We start from the raw sequence: 12,801 nt of genomic DNA on the forward strand, positions 1-12,801 counted from the left end.
AATCAAAAATAGTTACATTTTATACGGTTTATTATTCCAGTTATTTCTCACACAATAAGTATATATGATTAATCTATAGCACATTAAATTTGCTTATAAAGCTACTGCATATAGTGTTTTTCTGTCTGCATGTGTGTGCGTGTGTGGGTGTGGGTGTGGTATTGCTTAAAGAATTCACATTGAGAATCTAAATTTAGATTTGAACTGCCAACAAGAAAAACAATTGATAATTTCACAAATAAAAACTTTTGATTAGGAAAAAGCAAATCGAATTTTTATACGAGGATTACGATAAATATTTATGTATGTTTATATTTATTCAATTATTTCTATGTATATGTATATGCACTTGTATATATGTACTACTGTATGTACTGCCATTAAGTTATATATATAAAAATATATATATATATATAGATTTGCAATTTGTATATTACAAAAAATCATAAGCGTCTCGTTTGCGTGATTACATTGATCTAAGACGATGCATGGCAATTGTTGATTTGATTTATCACATATATACATACTTATATAGAAATATATGCCCTTATATATTGGAAAAATCAAATGAACTACTGCAATACACCCCTTAACGTTTTTCCAAATTTCATAACTTATGTATATATACTTTTTGAATTTTGGTTTTTTTTCTTTTTCTTTTTTGACACAATGTGTTTCGTTATCGCCCACCGTCCAAACGCACTTTAGGCATCCGACAGATCACAGTAAGCGGTTCCTCCTCCCACTCCTCCACCTCCGCTGGTGCCCACAGCCAACGTCTTCTGCTCATCGTCCATAAGCGCATCGGCAAACTCGACGCTCGCCTCATGATGGTTCACCTGGGGCGAGGAGCTGCTCTCGCCACAATTCGTGGCATATACATGCCGTCTGCTGCCCCCGGGCAGCTGATTCGAGTCATCCGTGTCTGCATCTCTTATGGAATTGAATGCATTGCATGCATTCGCATTCGGCGAACAGGTGTCATCATTGGGTGGATAAACGTGACGATGATAGCTCCCTCCCCCACTGCCTCCCCCGCTTATGCTGCCGTCTCCGTCCAGCTCCGCATCCCGTACGCTGCCAAACACCGGCGTATGCGATGAGCTCTTCCGCAACGAGGCCGGCGGCGACCAGACGGTCTGGTACAGCGGCGAGGCGAAGACGTACATGTGATTCAGATACTCCATGTCGTAGCTGGGCTGATACGAGTCCGTTTCTAGCGGGTTGTACGTGTGCTGATACATCGGCGTTTGCCGGCAGCTGGCAGAGCCTGAGGCGCTGCCCGCATACTGCGGCGTATCGTAGTTCTGCGAACGCGTCGAGCTGCTCAGCAAATGCAGCTGGGCGTGGCCTCCGTGACTCCCGCCCGCACTGCTGCCCCCACCGCCCGCTCGATGGACAGGCAGCGTGGCATAGATGCCGCGATATGCCTCATACGGTGTCTGCGGATAGTACGCATCGCTCCATCGCACATGATTCGGCGTGTAGTCGCCTTTGGCATACAACTGCAATGAAAATGCGGGAAATTTAGTCTGTGAACTTTCAGAAAGCCTTTCAAAGTGATTTGAGAGCTAATAAATTGAATGGATTAGCAAACACCTAAATGTTTTAATTTATTATAAGTTTATATGGAAAATTCTAGCAATAGCTGTAATAACAACACTTGCTGTTAATAAAAAATGTACTTTAAGTCAGTTTGACTAGATAGTTTTTAAACAAGGCTAACAATAAGCAGGGGCTATATAGAAGGTTCATTTGGAAGCATTTACAACACTTTGTTAATTAACCGTATGGAGGCGAATTGATCTTAAGGTGTTAGGCAGCAGTTTTTTTAGGGAAGATAAAAACTTCTGATTTCCCTGGAGAATATGGGTATACGTATAATCTAATCTATTGCGCTGATATCTCAGCCTCTGATCTTACACTTCTTCCAGTAGATCATTTTGCTCACCTGTATGGGTCGACAAAAGCCCTTATTCATATGCCGAGGCACGCCCAGCGTGTAGCTATGACTGAAGCCCACCTCCGGGCTTAGAAGATACTCGTGGAACTTGTTGGGAAAGAATTCGATCTTTTTGTAGTTGTTGTAGATTTCCGGCTGTAAGTTTAAATTAGACGTTATTGGCAATTCAGTATAGTATATCATTGGAGCCATACCGTTAGGTTCTTCTTCTTTTTATAGCTGGCCCAGTTTTGCGCCTCGAGGATGAGCTTGCCGCCGGGCCGCAGTTGGTTGAAGATACGCTTGAAGGCCAGTTTGAGGCCCGCGTCCCCAAAGTTCAGATGTATCCACTTGGTGACCGATAGACACAATATGAGATCGTATTGCTGAGTGTCATTCGACATGAGGGACTCGTCCTTCAGGACATAGTTCGTTTGGCGAAAGAAAACATTTTGCGGAAATTGGTTTTTGCAATTGAAGTTGAGTGGCGATTTTCCCGTGGGGGGCAAGTGGGGCATGCCACCGTATGTAAGGGGGAAGGAAATGGGAAAGAATTCGTGTGGCTTGACCAGCAATGCATCCAGTTTCTGTAGCTGCTCCAAATGATGATGATCGTGACTGTGATGATGGTGATGATGATGGTGGTGGTGGTGATGAAATTGTTGCAGGTGTTGCAGGGCCAGCTGCTGCTGCAGTTGCAGTTGTTTCTGGTGCTGTTGCGCCTTGCGGCGCTTCTTGCCACGTCGCGTCTTTTTATGCCCATCCCCCGGCTCCGCCTTATCGGGCTTTGACTGCGACTGCAGCTGCTTAGTCTCTGGCACCAGACGATCCTCCTCGGGTATGCGCACAAATATCGATAAGTTCCGTCGCGCTCGGGCAATCAGTTCGCGATCGATATCAATGCCCAAAATGCTCTTGGGCGCCAGGTGTCGAGCCACTGTGATGGTCATGTGGCCCACATTGCAGCCAATGTCGAGAATGTCCTTGTTCTGGAACAGTTCCACATGCTGCTCGAAGACCTGCAGTCGCACGTCCCGGAACTCGTTGAGGTGTCGAAAGTCCACATAGCGATCGAAGTTGCCATAGCGATATTTGAGTCCATCCGCCCGGAATTTGGGCGTCGCCGCATGCAGTGGCGGGATCAAAGCAGGCTCCAGCATCAGGCCAACAACGGGCTGACCTTCATTGGCCGCCGTCGTCCCCGCTGTTGCTGCTACTGCTGTAGACGAGGCCGTTGCATCATCCGCCGAGGGCGTATCCGGCTCCCCGGCCGTGTGCGACGTGGCTGCGGAAATGGTGCTCAACGGACTGCACAGACCATGCTCCGACAAATCGGGCGTATCGTCGCGTGGTATGTCCACAACTGAAAGAAATGGAGGATTGTAGTGTGTGTCACCAATTGGTTACTTGTTGCGTTTACCCTCGACGAGCGGCTTGTGGGACAGCTCCTCCACGGGACTCAGCTGCTCCGTTTCGCTAAAGGATGTCGAGCGCCGGGTGTTCGGCTTGCGTGCCCCACTTGGCTGCAGGAGACGTGGCGGCCGCTTCCACGCGCCCGGCTGTGGCACCACAGGACTCACAATTTTGTCCAGGCCATCGTGTCGATGGAATTTCTATGCAAAAAAAAAAGTATTTTAATTAGCATGGGAAAATATATATCTTTTAAAGTTCCACGAATTTGTCTTAGTTTGTATTCTATTTCTATTACCACTAATTTATATCAAAAGTGAACAACTGAAAAATAGCTTGGGTACACTTTTAATCGCTTTTTGCAACCCCCAGAAAACAGAACCGAAACAAAACTCTTTCTATTTCGCCCCTGACCCCTTAACCTCAATCTAAGCAACGCTTGAACAAGCAGCCAAACGAAAACAACAAAACTGACAAAAAAACATGGGCGCCATAGTTGGCAGAACTCGACTAGGCGATACCCTGAGGTCTAAGAAAATATATATTTGCCAATTATTCTAAGCGTATTTTGTGCATATATAAATACATTATTATGAAATGACTTTTGTTCTGAAGCCAATTTCTTAATAGAAATGACGTCAAAAATGAAGCTTAAGTATTTGAAATAGGCTTTGAAATATAAAATTGATTGAATTTTCCTTAACGGTATTCAAGCTATGCTTAAAAGATGCCAAATTGTCGATTTTTATATTTAGCGAAATGGGCTGAGCTATCAAGTAATAATTAAAAAACCTCTTTGCTTTACATTCGTACGGACGGACAGATCATACTACATACATATATATTTTCCACACATTTACTGCTTGTTACATACATGTTCACAAAACTCTTATACCCTGAGCCACATGAAAATGTGAAACAGCCAAAAGCAATCAAAACAAAGCAAGCGATTGACTTGCTTCCACAACAACAACAGTTAAAGCCCAAGTTTAAGCACACTCACATTCGCTCACACACACAGGGACACACATAACAGCCATACTCACACTCTTACACATTTCCCATTCCCATTCCCATTCCCATTCATTTCAATTCCATTTCGTACCCACCTTGCTCTTTTGCGAATTGTTGCTCTCGCTGATTTTTCTTTTCCTGCTCCCGCTGCCAAAGCCGGCTGCGCTGCCTGCGGCAAAGCTCAGCCCTGTGCCGCCAACACCGTAACATGCGCTGTCCAAATCCAAACGTAAGTCTCGACTAGCCAGCGCACGTCGATCGGCCAGCGTGGAAGCTACTGCAAGCGCCGCTGCCGACGTCGAAGCGTCTGTTGCTGCTGCGCTAAGCTCCAGATCATCTGAGCAGCTTTTTATGCTGCTGATGCTGATGTTGCTGCCGCCTCCATCCGCGGTGCGCGTGTTGCCGTCGTCGCTGCTGGGCAGCTCGGCTACTGCGGCCACATGTTGCTGTTGCAGTTGTAGTTGCAGCTGCTGTTGCAGTTGCAGTTGAAGTTGCAGTTGTTGCTCAGGCAGAGCTTGTTGCAGAGGAGATGACGTTAACGCTGGTGCCGCCCGCATAAGGTTGCATTCCATTTGTTCCTGTGGCGAGAGTGTTTGTGCTCCAGCTGCCAGAGCTGGCGTTGCCGTCTCCTCCATGGCTGTGGCCGCTGCCTGCGGAGAGCGAGAGCGCACATGCGCCTGCTGTGGTGCCAATTCCGACGTTTCAACTGACGCCGACGCTGCAGCCTCGCTCAGCAGAGTTGTGGCGCTCAGCGCAGCCACTGGTGACGTCGCAGCTGTCGTCGCTATTACTGCTGCTTCAGTTACGGCAGCAATTGTTGCTGCTGTTAATATTGTTGGGGTTGATGTTGCTGTGACATTGACGGCTGCGTCGGCTATCTCTGTCGCTGCTGCTTCTGCTGCTGATGCTGTTTTTGTCGCCTTCTTTGCTGGCACATCTTCCAGTGAAATCGAAAGCGTCGCCGCCTCAGCGACGCTGTCGGCTACGATGACTGCGACGTCATCGCCGGCATACGACGTGTTGTTGGAATCGTAACGCCGACGCTTTCGATTCTTGCGCTGCCTGTGCTGCCGGTGATGCGGCTGCTGCTGCTGCTGCAGCTTCAAGTGGCTGCCTCGAGTCAGCATGCCGCCCCGCTTCATCGGTGACGTCAGCTGCTTCTCGTATTCCATCGAATCAACTGGATCTAGCAGATGCAACGGATCGTGTATATTCGGTGGTATAATCACCTCCACCTTCGGCGGCGTCGTTATCGGCGACTGACGCGGCGTCGTCGCCGGCGTATTGTTGCTAGACGACGCATTCGACGTGTTCTCGTGCTGCAGCGAATTCAAGTTCAACGGATCCGAAATGTTGCCACCCAGCAGAAACTTTGTGGGCGGCACAATCACCTCCTTGCGCAAACGCTTCTCGGACAGAAAGAACTTCGAACGGCCGCAGCAGTAGTGCACGGCATTCGCTGCTGCAGCGCTGCCCGAGTTGATGCTGCTGTTGCCGCTCAGCGAGCTGGTGTCCTTGTTGCTTTGCGTGTCCTTGCCGGCTGCGCTGCCGACGCTGCCGTTGCAGCCCGTTACCAGGCAGCAAGTGTGATTCGCATTGTTGCCGGAGCACAACACGTGATGATGATGACCTCTGTTCAATGGGAGAGAGAGAGAAAGACATATATAAATATATTTTAGATATTTGCTTGCATATCAAAGCTCTTAAAAGCTCATTACTTGTCGTCACATTACGTTCTGTTACATTTGCAGTTGCGTTACGTTATATTGTGGATTTCATTTTTTTACTTTTTACCTCCACTAATATTTTAATTTTAATGAACCGTCCATTTTTAATACATCTCTTTCAAAATTCTGCTTCTTTCGCTTGAGTAACGTTTTATATCACTATAGTACTATTTTTAGAAAATATAGTTATAGAGTCAGCACTTGACATCACATTACGTTTTATTTGCAGTTCCGTTACGTTATACATTTGTTCGCTTCTCATTGTACTACAATTAAGTCAATTAACGTAACGTAACTGATTGCATTATGTTACGTAACAGCGCAACGTATGTGGGTTAGCCAGCATTAGTTAAAAGTTGAATATATTACGGTATCTTACCTGTGTGGCAGCATCTTTTTGTACTGCTGCTGCTGACCCTTCAGCCCGTGACCATGACCGTGCCCGCCCAGCTTGGCGTCCATCGGTGCCATGGGCAGGCCGTTGCCTACAATCGCTGCCGCAGTCTGCGCCAGCCGCGTATTATGATTGTGATGATGGTGGTGAGCGGCGCTGCTGGCAGCGCTGCCAACGCCGGCGGGGCCAGCCGCTACGCTGTGATGTGCGCCGGCTTGATGGACGCCGCTATGGGCGTGGCTGCCAGCTATTTGACTTTTGATATTCTGTATATTCTCCAGATCGGCCTTGTGGGCGGCAACAGCGGCCGCAGTGGCTGCGGCGCCCGATGCTGGCAGCGAGCCGGCGCCGGCGCCGACAGCTGCCTGGGCAGCGACGCCGCTGCCGTTCGCCGAGTGATGGGCGGCATAAGGATGGTGATGGTGATGGTGCTGATGCTGCTGCTGAGCGCTGGCGCCGACGCAGGCGCTGGCATTGTATTTACCGCTAGTCTTATGCTGGCGTTTGCTCCAGGCCTTACTACCGCCGCCGCTGCTGCTGCTGCTGCTGCTGCTTTTGTGCTTGGTGGATTGTTGTTGTTGTGCTGGCGCTCGAAACTGATGGTGCGTCGCCGTCGGCGTAGACGTTGATGTTGATGTTGACGCTGACGTTGATGTTAACGTCGGCATTAACTGCTGCTTCGGTGACTTGACTTTGATTTCCGTTTGTTCATCTGTTGACTGTTGCTGTTGATGCTGCTGCTGCTGTTGCTGCTGCTGCTGCTGACGCCTGGGGCTTTGCTGCAGCCGCAACGTGGGCGTCATGCTCGATCTGGTAACGCGACACTCACTGGGACTGACGCTGCTTGGCTTATCCATTACTTCTCTCTCTATACTCCGAAAATACTTTTTAGTACTTGGGATATTTCGTATTTCTAATTGTTTTATTTTGTACACTGTTTTTACGCGAAAATACTCTGCATCATTTTAGCTATTGATATGAGTTGTTCACTGTGGCGCCATCTGTTGTCCGACGAAAGACATGGGATTTCAAGTTAATATTATTTTAATTCATGCTGCTTACATTTCAATTAATTTATTTATTGTAAAAATAAAAATAAAATAACTATTTTATAATTTTTAGTTTTTCTTCAATTTTATACTTATTTTTTATTATTATTTAGGCATTTTATTTCGTGTTTAAAAAACTCACTGCATTGGGATATTGTTTGTCGCAAAATATATGTATATATATATATTTTTAAGTTTTTTTTTCACTTGAGTTTTCAACAAATTCTTTTTCACATGTTTGTTTTTCTTTTTTCTTTAATAATCCCACTTTTTGCTGCTCAGCCCGCAACCTTTCCGGGATCTGAGATGATAGCACAGCGTCCGACATTAATACGGACATCTTTAAACACGGCGGAAAATGCGTATTTTAACATTTTATTGCATTCGCCTTTTTTCTTCTGTAAAAGTTTTAATTTAATCTTGTTTTTTTTTTTTTTTTTTTTTTTTTTTTTTTTTTTTGCTCTTAACACCCTTTTTTAGCTGTAAACTGTGAACTGTGTTCTATATTTGTATTTTTCAGTTCCTGTTGAAAACTTTTTGCTTCCGTTGCACGTTTACACTTCCGCTTCCTCTTGTATATTGAGCTGCAAGAAAAGAACAAAAATAAAATGAAATGAAAATGGGTAAAAATTAATTGAAAATTTAATTACCGATAGTAATTTAAGAGCAAAGCTCTCAAAAAAATCATACACACACACACAAAAAGGCATAAACCGAAAACTTGATGGAAAAGTGCAAAGTTCTAAAGCAAATTTAACCCAGCTCTATGTCTCGACCCTGTTTGTAGCACCCCGTCCCTTTCCCTTTCTGGGCTGCTGCTGCTGCTTTTCGCCTCAGACACACTTCAGCAATATTTTGCGTTCATTATTTGCATAGTCAGCCCCCAACGTTGAGCCAGCGAGCGAGCGGAGCAACGACACAAACGAGTTTTGAAAAATTGAGCGCAGACATTTCCCTGCACTCAGAATCCATCCCCATCCCTATGCCCAACCCCCATGTTCAGCTACCACAGATATCAACCCAAAACTAAACTCAAACCACTGTTGGCACCCAAACGCCTTAGTTGAGCAAAGTGGTTCACTGTGCTAGAGATGGCTGCCGTATCCTCGCAGTTTGTCTTTATTATCGATATATCGATGGAACATCGGTAGAATTTTTTTACTGCCTTCTCTGTCATATACATATACATACATATACTATTTGTACGAAAGTACATTCCAACTTTTCTATAGCAAGTTTGAGTATCTATTCCATTATATACAATATATCGATATGTATCTGATTATCGATTTGATAATCTTACTGTCTATCTATATATATCGATAAACATATTTTATTTCGGTATCTTACTTGCAATTGTTTCTTAAATTTGTACAACAATTTTGCTCTCTTTCTCATTTCTCTTGCTTATTAAATTCTTAAATTTATCTAAAGCCCAAATAAAACTCACGCGCCCATCACTTGTGAGTGCATTAATATTTACACGGCAAATTGTGGCTGGCTGGGTGGCTGAAAGCACTCTTTTACCTATCCATTCGTGGCGGTTTTGTGGATTGCAACCAAGCAAAAGCTGAAGCGCAAGCGGAGGCAACCGAGCGGAGAGGCGCAGCCAACAATTCCAAGACCAAAGCATCCACAGCAACGTACACATCCTCACTCCACTCACTAAAAAAGCCACGAAAAACCTAACTGCAAATTCCAAACAGTCGAAAACAGATTTTCGCACACAAATGCTAAAAAGGAAGAGCGTGGCTCAAATAGTGACAGAGAAGACAGAGAGAGAGAGAGAGAGAAATAGAAACCGATTTTCTACAAAGTGTCGAATGAATACCTTTTTGAATAGTGAAAAGTGAGCGTGACATACGTACCACATACAACACATAGTCATATAGTTAGCTACGCAAACCTATGTGTATCTTCAGTCTATTTAGAGCGAGCGCAACTTCAAGCATCTCAATCCGGCTGGCATTGAGCTCAATGGCTGGCTGGTTGGCTGAAAGCCACCAAAGAAATCTAACAATCATTTTATGCATTCTATATGAAAAGTTGTGAAGAATTTCGACAAAGCAAATGCTTGAGCAGCATTTCAAAATACATAACGAGCTGAAATGTGATTATAATCTACATATGTTGCAAGCTGAACAGCACTTGGCTTATTCCACAACTTCAAAGAGGCTTATTTCTGTTAAAGTTAAGTGACCATGGGGGACATTTAGGGAAAACTAAAATTAACTGCATTAAGCATAGATTGCATACAGTCTGGAAGATATTTACTTTTTAATCTAGGTCAATATAAGTAAAAACCGCTGAATTTCATGTTATTTCAAAATGAAAATGCGTTGCGATTAATATGAATTTAATATAAATATTTCGTAAAGTTTAAAATAATTGAAGTCTTCCAATGACCAGGAGAGAAAATAATTTAACTTTATTCACAAAAAAAAATAAACAAACATAGGGGAATATATTTATTGTTACCAAGAATATTTGTTTACCAAGTAAACTGACCGGGGAGAGAACCTATTTGATTAGCACTTTTCCATGTGGGTCAAACAGCTTGGAACGACTTGGGCATATAATTGGATTGAAGTAGCAAAATATTTGCTTGATTTGCAAATAAAATGACCATACGAGAGGCGTAATAAAACATTTAAAGATAACATGGGGGTTGTCAACATGGAGCATAAAAAAAAAAAAACAATAAAACTGCTCCAGTAGGAAGTGACCGACTAGATGATACCCTGATGCCTGCGCAGAGCTACTATTACAATCTGATTACGCTCAGATAGACCAAAATGGGCTCAATTGAGTCAACCCGTCGTCCCGGTCAATATATATATTTTTTATAACATTTCAACTATATACTGATTTCCAAATTTCACTGGGTTCAGACGTCTCTGGAACGCCAAAGTAAGAATCAAGCCCAGCCGCATGAAGGATTAATATAAATACAGTTAAGCGCGTTTAAAGCTTTTAACCTCAATATAATAAACCCAACGAAAGCTACTTGCTCTTGGCTACTTTGTCACTCCTGCCTCGTTTCTCCACTGCCCTCTCCTAGCCTGTTGTCTAAAGCTCTATGAAAAGCTCTTAAAAAATCAGACCTAGATTTTCTGCCCGCAAAAACAAAAGAAATTTTTATTTGCATATTTCGAGGCGCGCGCGCGTCATTGAGAAGAGAGAAAGGCAGAGGGAGAGCGAGGAGACTAAAAGAGAGAGAGATGGCTGTAGGAAGTCGGCAGGACGAGCGACGCGTGCCACACAAGCTAAATTTTAATTAAAATTTAAATATGCGGCACGTTACGTTGTCGTGCCAAGAGGTTGCCGTGGGCATCAACTTCCCTCTAAACAAACCAGACAAATATGGGACACAAAAAAAGGAACACAATTGTTTAGCTAGAGACAAAGAGAGAGGGAGAGAGAGTAAGACTGAGAGAGAATGCAAAAAAGGAGAGCGAAAAGAAAGGAACGACTGCGTGCGTCTACGCGGTTTCCGTTCTAGGTTTTCAGCAAACTTTCTTCTCATTTTTTGTTCGCTCTGAGTGGCTAACGGATATTGTCAATTTTGTTAATTTTGTAAACATTTTTAATGACGGCGCCCCACTTCATCCTTCTGTTCGTCCTGTGCAAGCAGTGAAAGTTGTTTTTTAGCTGGCCCAAATGTAATTTGCATGTAAATCAAATTAGTTCATTTGTCGCAGGACCTCGCACTGCCTTCACTTCCAGCTGCTGCCACAAGTGGCAAGTTCGCTAAGCACTGCTCAAAATTCCCAGATGATGATGATGAAGATGGGGCTGCGCCGCAGCCGCAGCCGCTGCGGCTTGTGCCGCGCTCTTGTAATTTCAAATTACAATTATTTGTCAAAGCGAATGCACCTTAAGCTACTCTGTATTCTCTATTCAATATCTGTGATGTGAATCTATCAAGATCTAAATAAATCCAGAGTTAGTCTGAAATACAACTTAAATTACTTATTGCACTAGCCTTAATAAATTATTGGTGAGACTGGAGGAGTGAAACCTAGGAGCCTCAAGTAAGCATCTGTTGAGATACTGTTAAATGACTGTTACATTACACACTTTATATAAAGATAATTCTGTGAATAATCTATATGTAAATATTAGTACGGCTGTTAAGCTAACTATGTTACGTCAACATCTGTTAACAATTATGTGGTTTCAGCGATTACATTCAGTGTTAATAAGTGAATGAAGATTTATTAATTTGTAAGCTAATGTTAACATATAAAAATGTTCTTAAAAACTAAGCATAATTAAATTAGTAACTTGAGCAAATTAACAGGCTCGGATATACAGTATACAAATGAAATCTCCAATTGAAAATAATTATTTTATACCATATAATAATTGGTGATTTATATTGATGCAATATCCAAGTCATACCCTATGATATATTAGGTTTATGGGGTATTATTATGTATGCATGTAACATATATGCATGGCGCAGGTGCTTGAAATGTGAAATTGAGTCCTTTGGGACTGCAATATATTTAATGCTATATAAAAAGGCGGCACGTGGCAGTTGGAGAGAGATAGCAACAATGGCGGGAAATATGCCGCAGATAAACAAATAGCGACACATTTGTTTGTTTACCAGAGACTCATACACACACACACACGCACACACCTGGCTAAAGTTCTTGGACATGGGGGAGAGGGAATGTCCTGGCAAAGCAACTTCTCGCATTGCATATGTAATGTGCGTCATTATTAAGCACAGCTTAACGCCTAACGAACGATGGAGAACACTAGAGAGCAAAGTAGGGAATACGAGAGTGGAAGTGGGACTGGGAATGGGAATGTGGTTGTACGGATGTGGGTGTGGGGTGTGGGGTGGTGTGAACCGTGTGCTATTTAATGCCTGGGCCTTATGGGACTTGCCCGAGATGATGACAACGCGCACACCAGGACAATGAGCAGAGCTACTTCAGCCTGTCGCTAGAGGGTGCCCACATCTGTGGCTCATTTAGCATACTTTTGAAATATGAATGAGCACACGAATATATATAGTTATACATATCGCGATTACAGCACCGTTTATAAACACAATAACCCGTGGAAAATGGAATGCCAGCCCCTTGAGCACATGTGAAAAACGTTTAGAGACTCCCACGAGATATTTACGCAACGAGATTCATAGAAACCGTATCTTTACCGATTTATATCAAGATATGATATTTTTAAAATAATAACTTCCTTTTACATATCATATATAAATATTTTTCTCTACTTCCAAACGTATTT

At 43.6% G+C, this 12,801-nt stretch overlaps 1 protein-coding gene across 1 annotated transcript in view; it reads right to left on the minus strand.

Moving 5' to 3' along the window:
- Positions 1-12: 12 nt before the first annotated feature.
- The window catches only part of bin3 (bicoid-interacting protein 3), a 45,714-nt gene continuing 32,925 nt past the window's right edge, over positions 13-12,801 (minus strand). The window contains exons 4-9 of the mRNA XM_018010297.2: positions 6,473-8,120; positions 4,462-5,998; positions 3,363-3,555; positions 2,158-3,305; positions 1,952-2,098; positions 13-1,505 (exon numbers count right to left, since the gene is read on the minus strand). Coding sequence (XP_017865786.1) covers positions 705-1,505; positions 1,952-2,098; positions 2,158-3,305; positions 3,363-3,555; positions 4,462-5,998; positions 6,473-7,344 — 4,698 coding nt within the window. The 5' untranslated portion in view covers positions 7,345-8,120 and the 3' untranslated portion in view covers positions 13-704. The remainder of the gene's footprint in view (positions 1,506-1,951; positions 2,099-2,157; positions 3,306-3,362; positions 3,556-4,461; positions 5,999-6,472; positions 8,121-12,801) is intronic.

This window comes from Drosophila arizonae, chromosome 5 (genome assembly GCF_054131065.1).
Source record: "Drosophila arizonae isolate 15081-1271.41 chromosome 5, UAZ_ARI_1.0, whole genome shotgun sequence".
NCBI classification, from domain to species: Eukaryota; Metazoa; Arthropoda; class Insecta; order Diptera; family Drosophilidae; genus Drosophila; species Drosophila arizonae.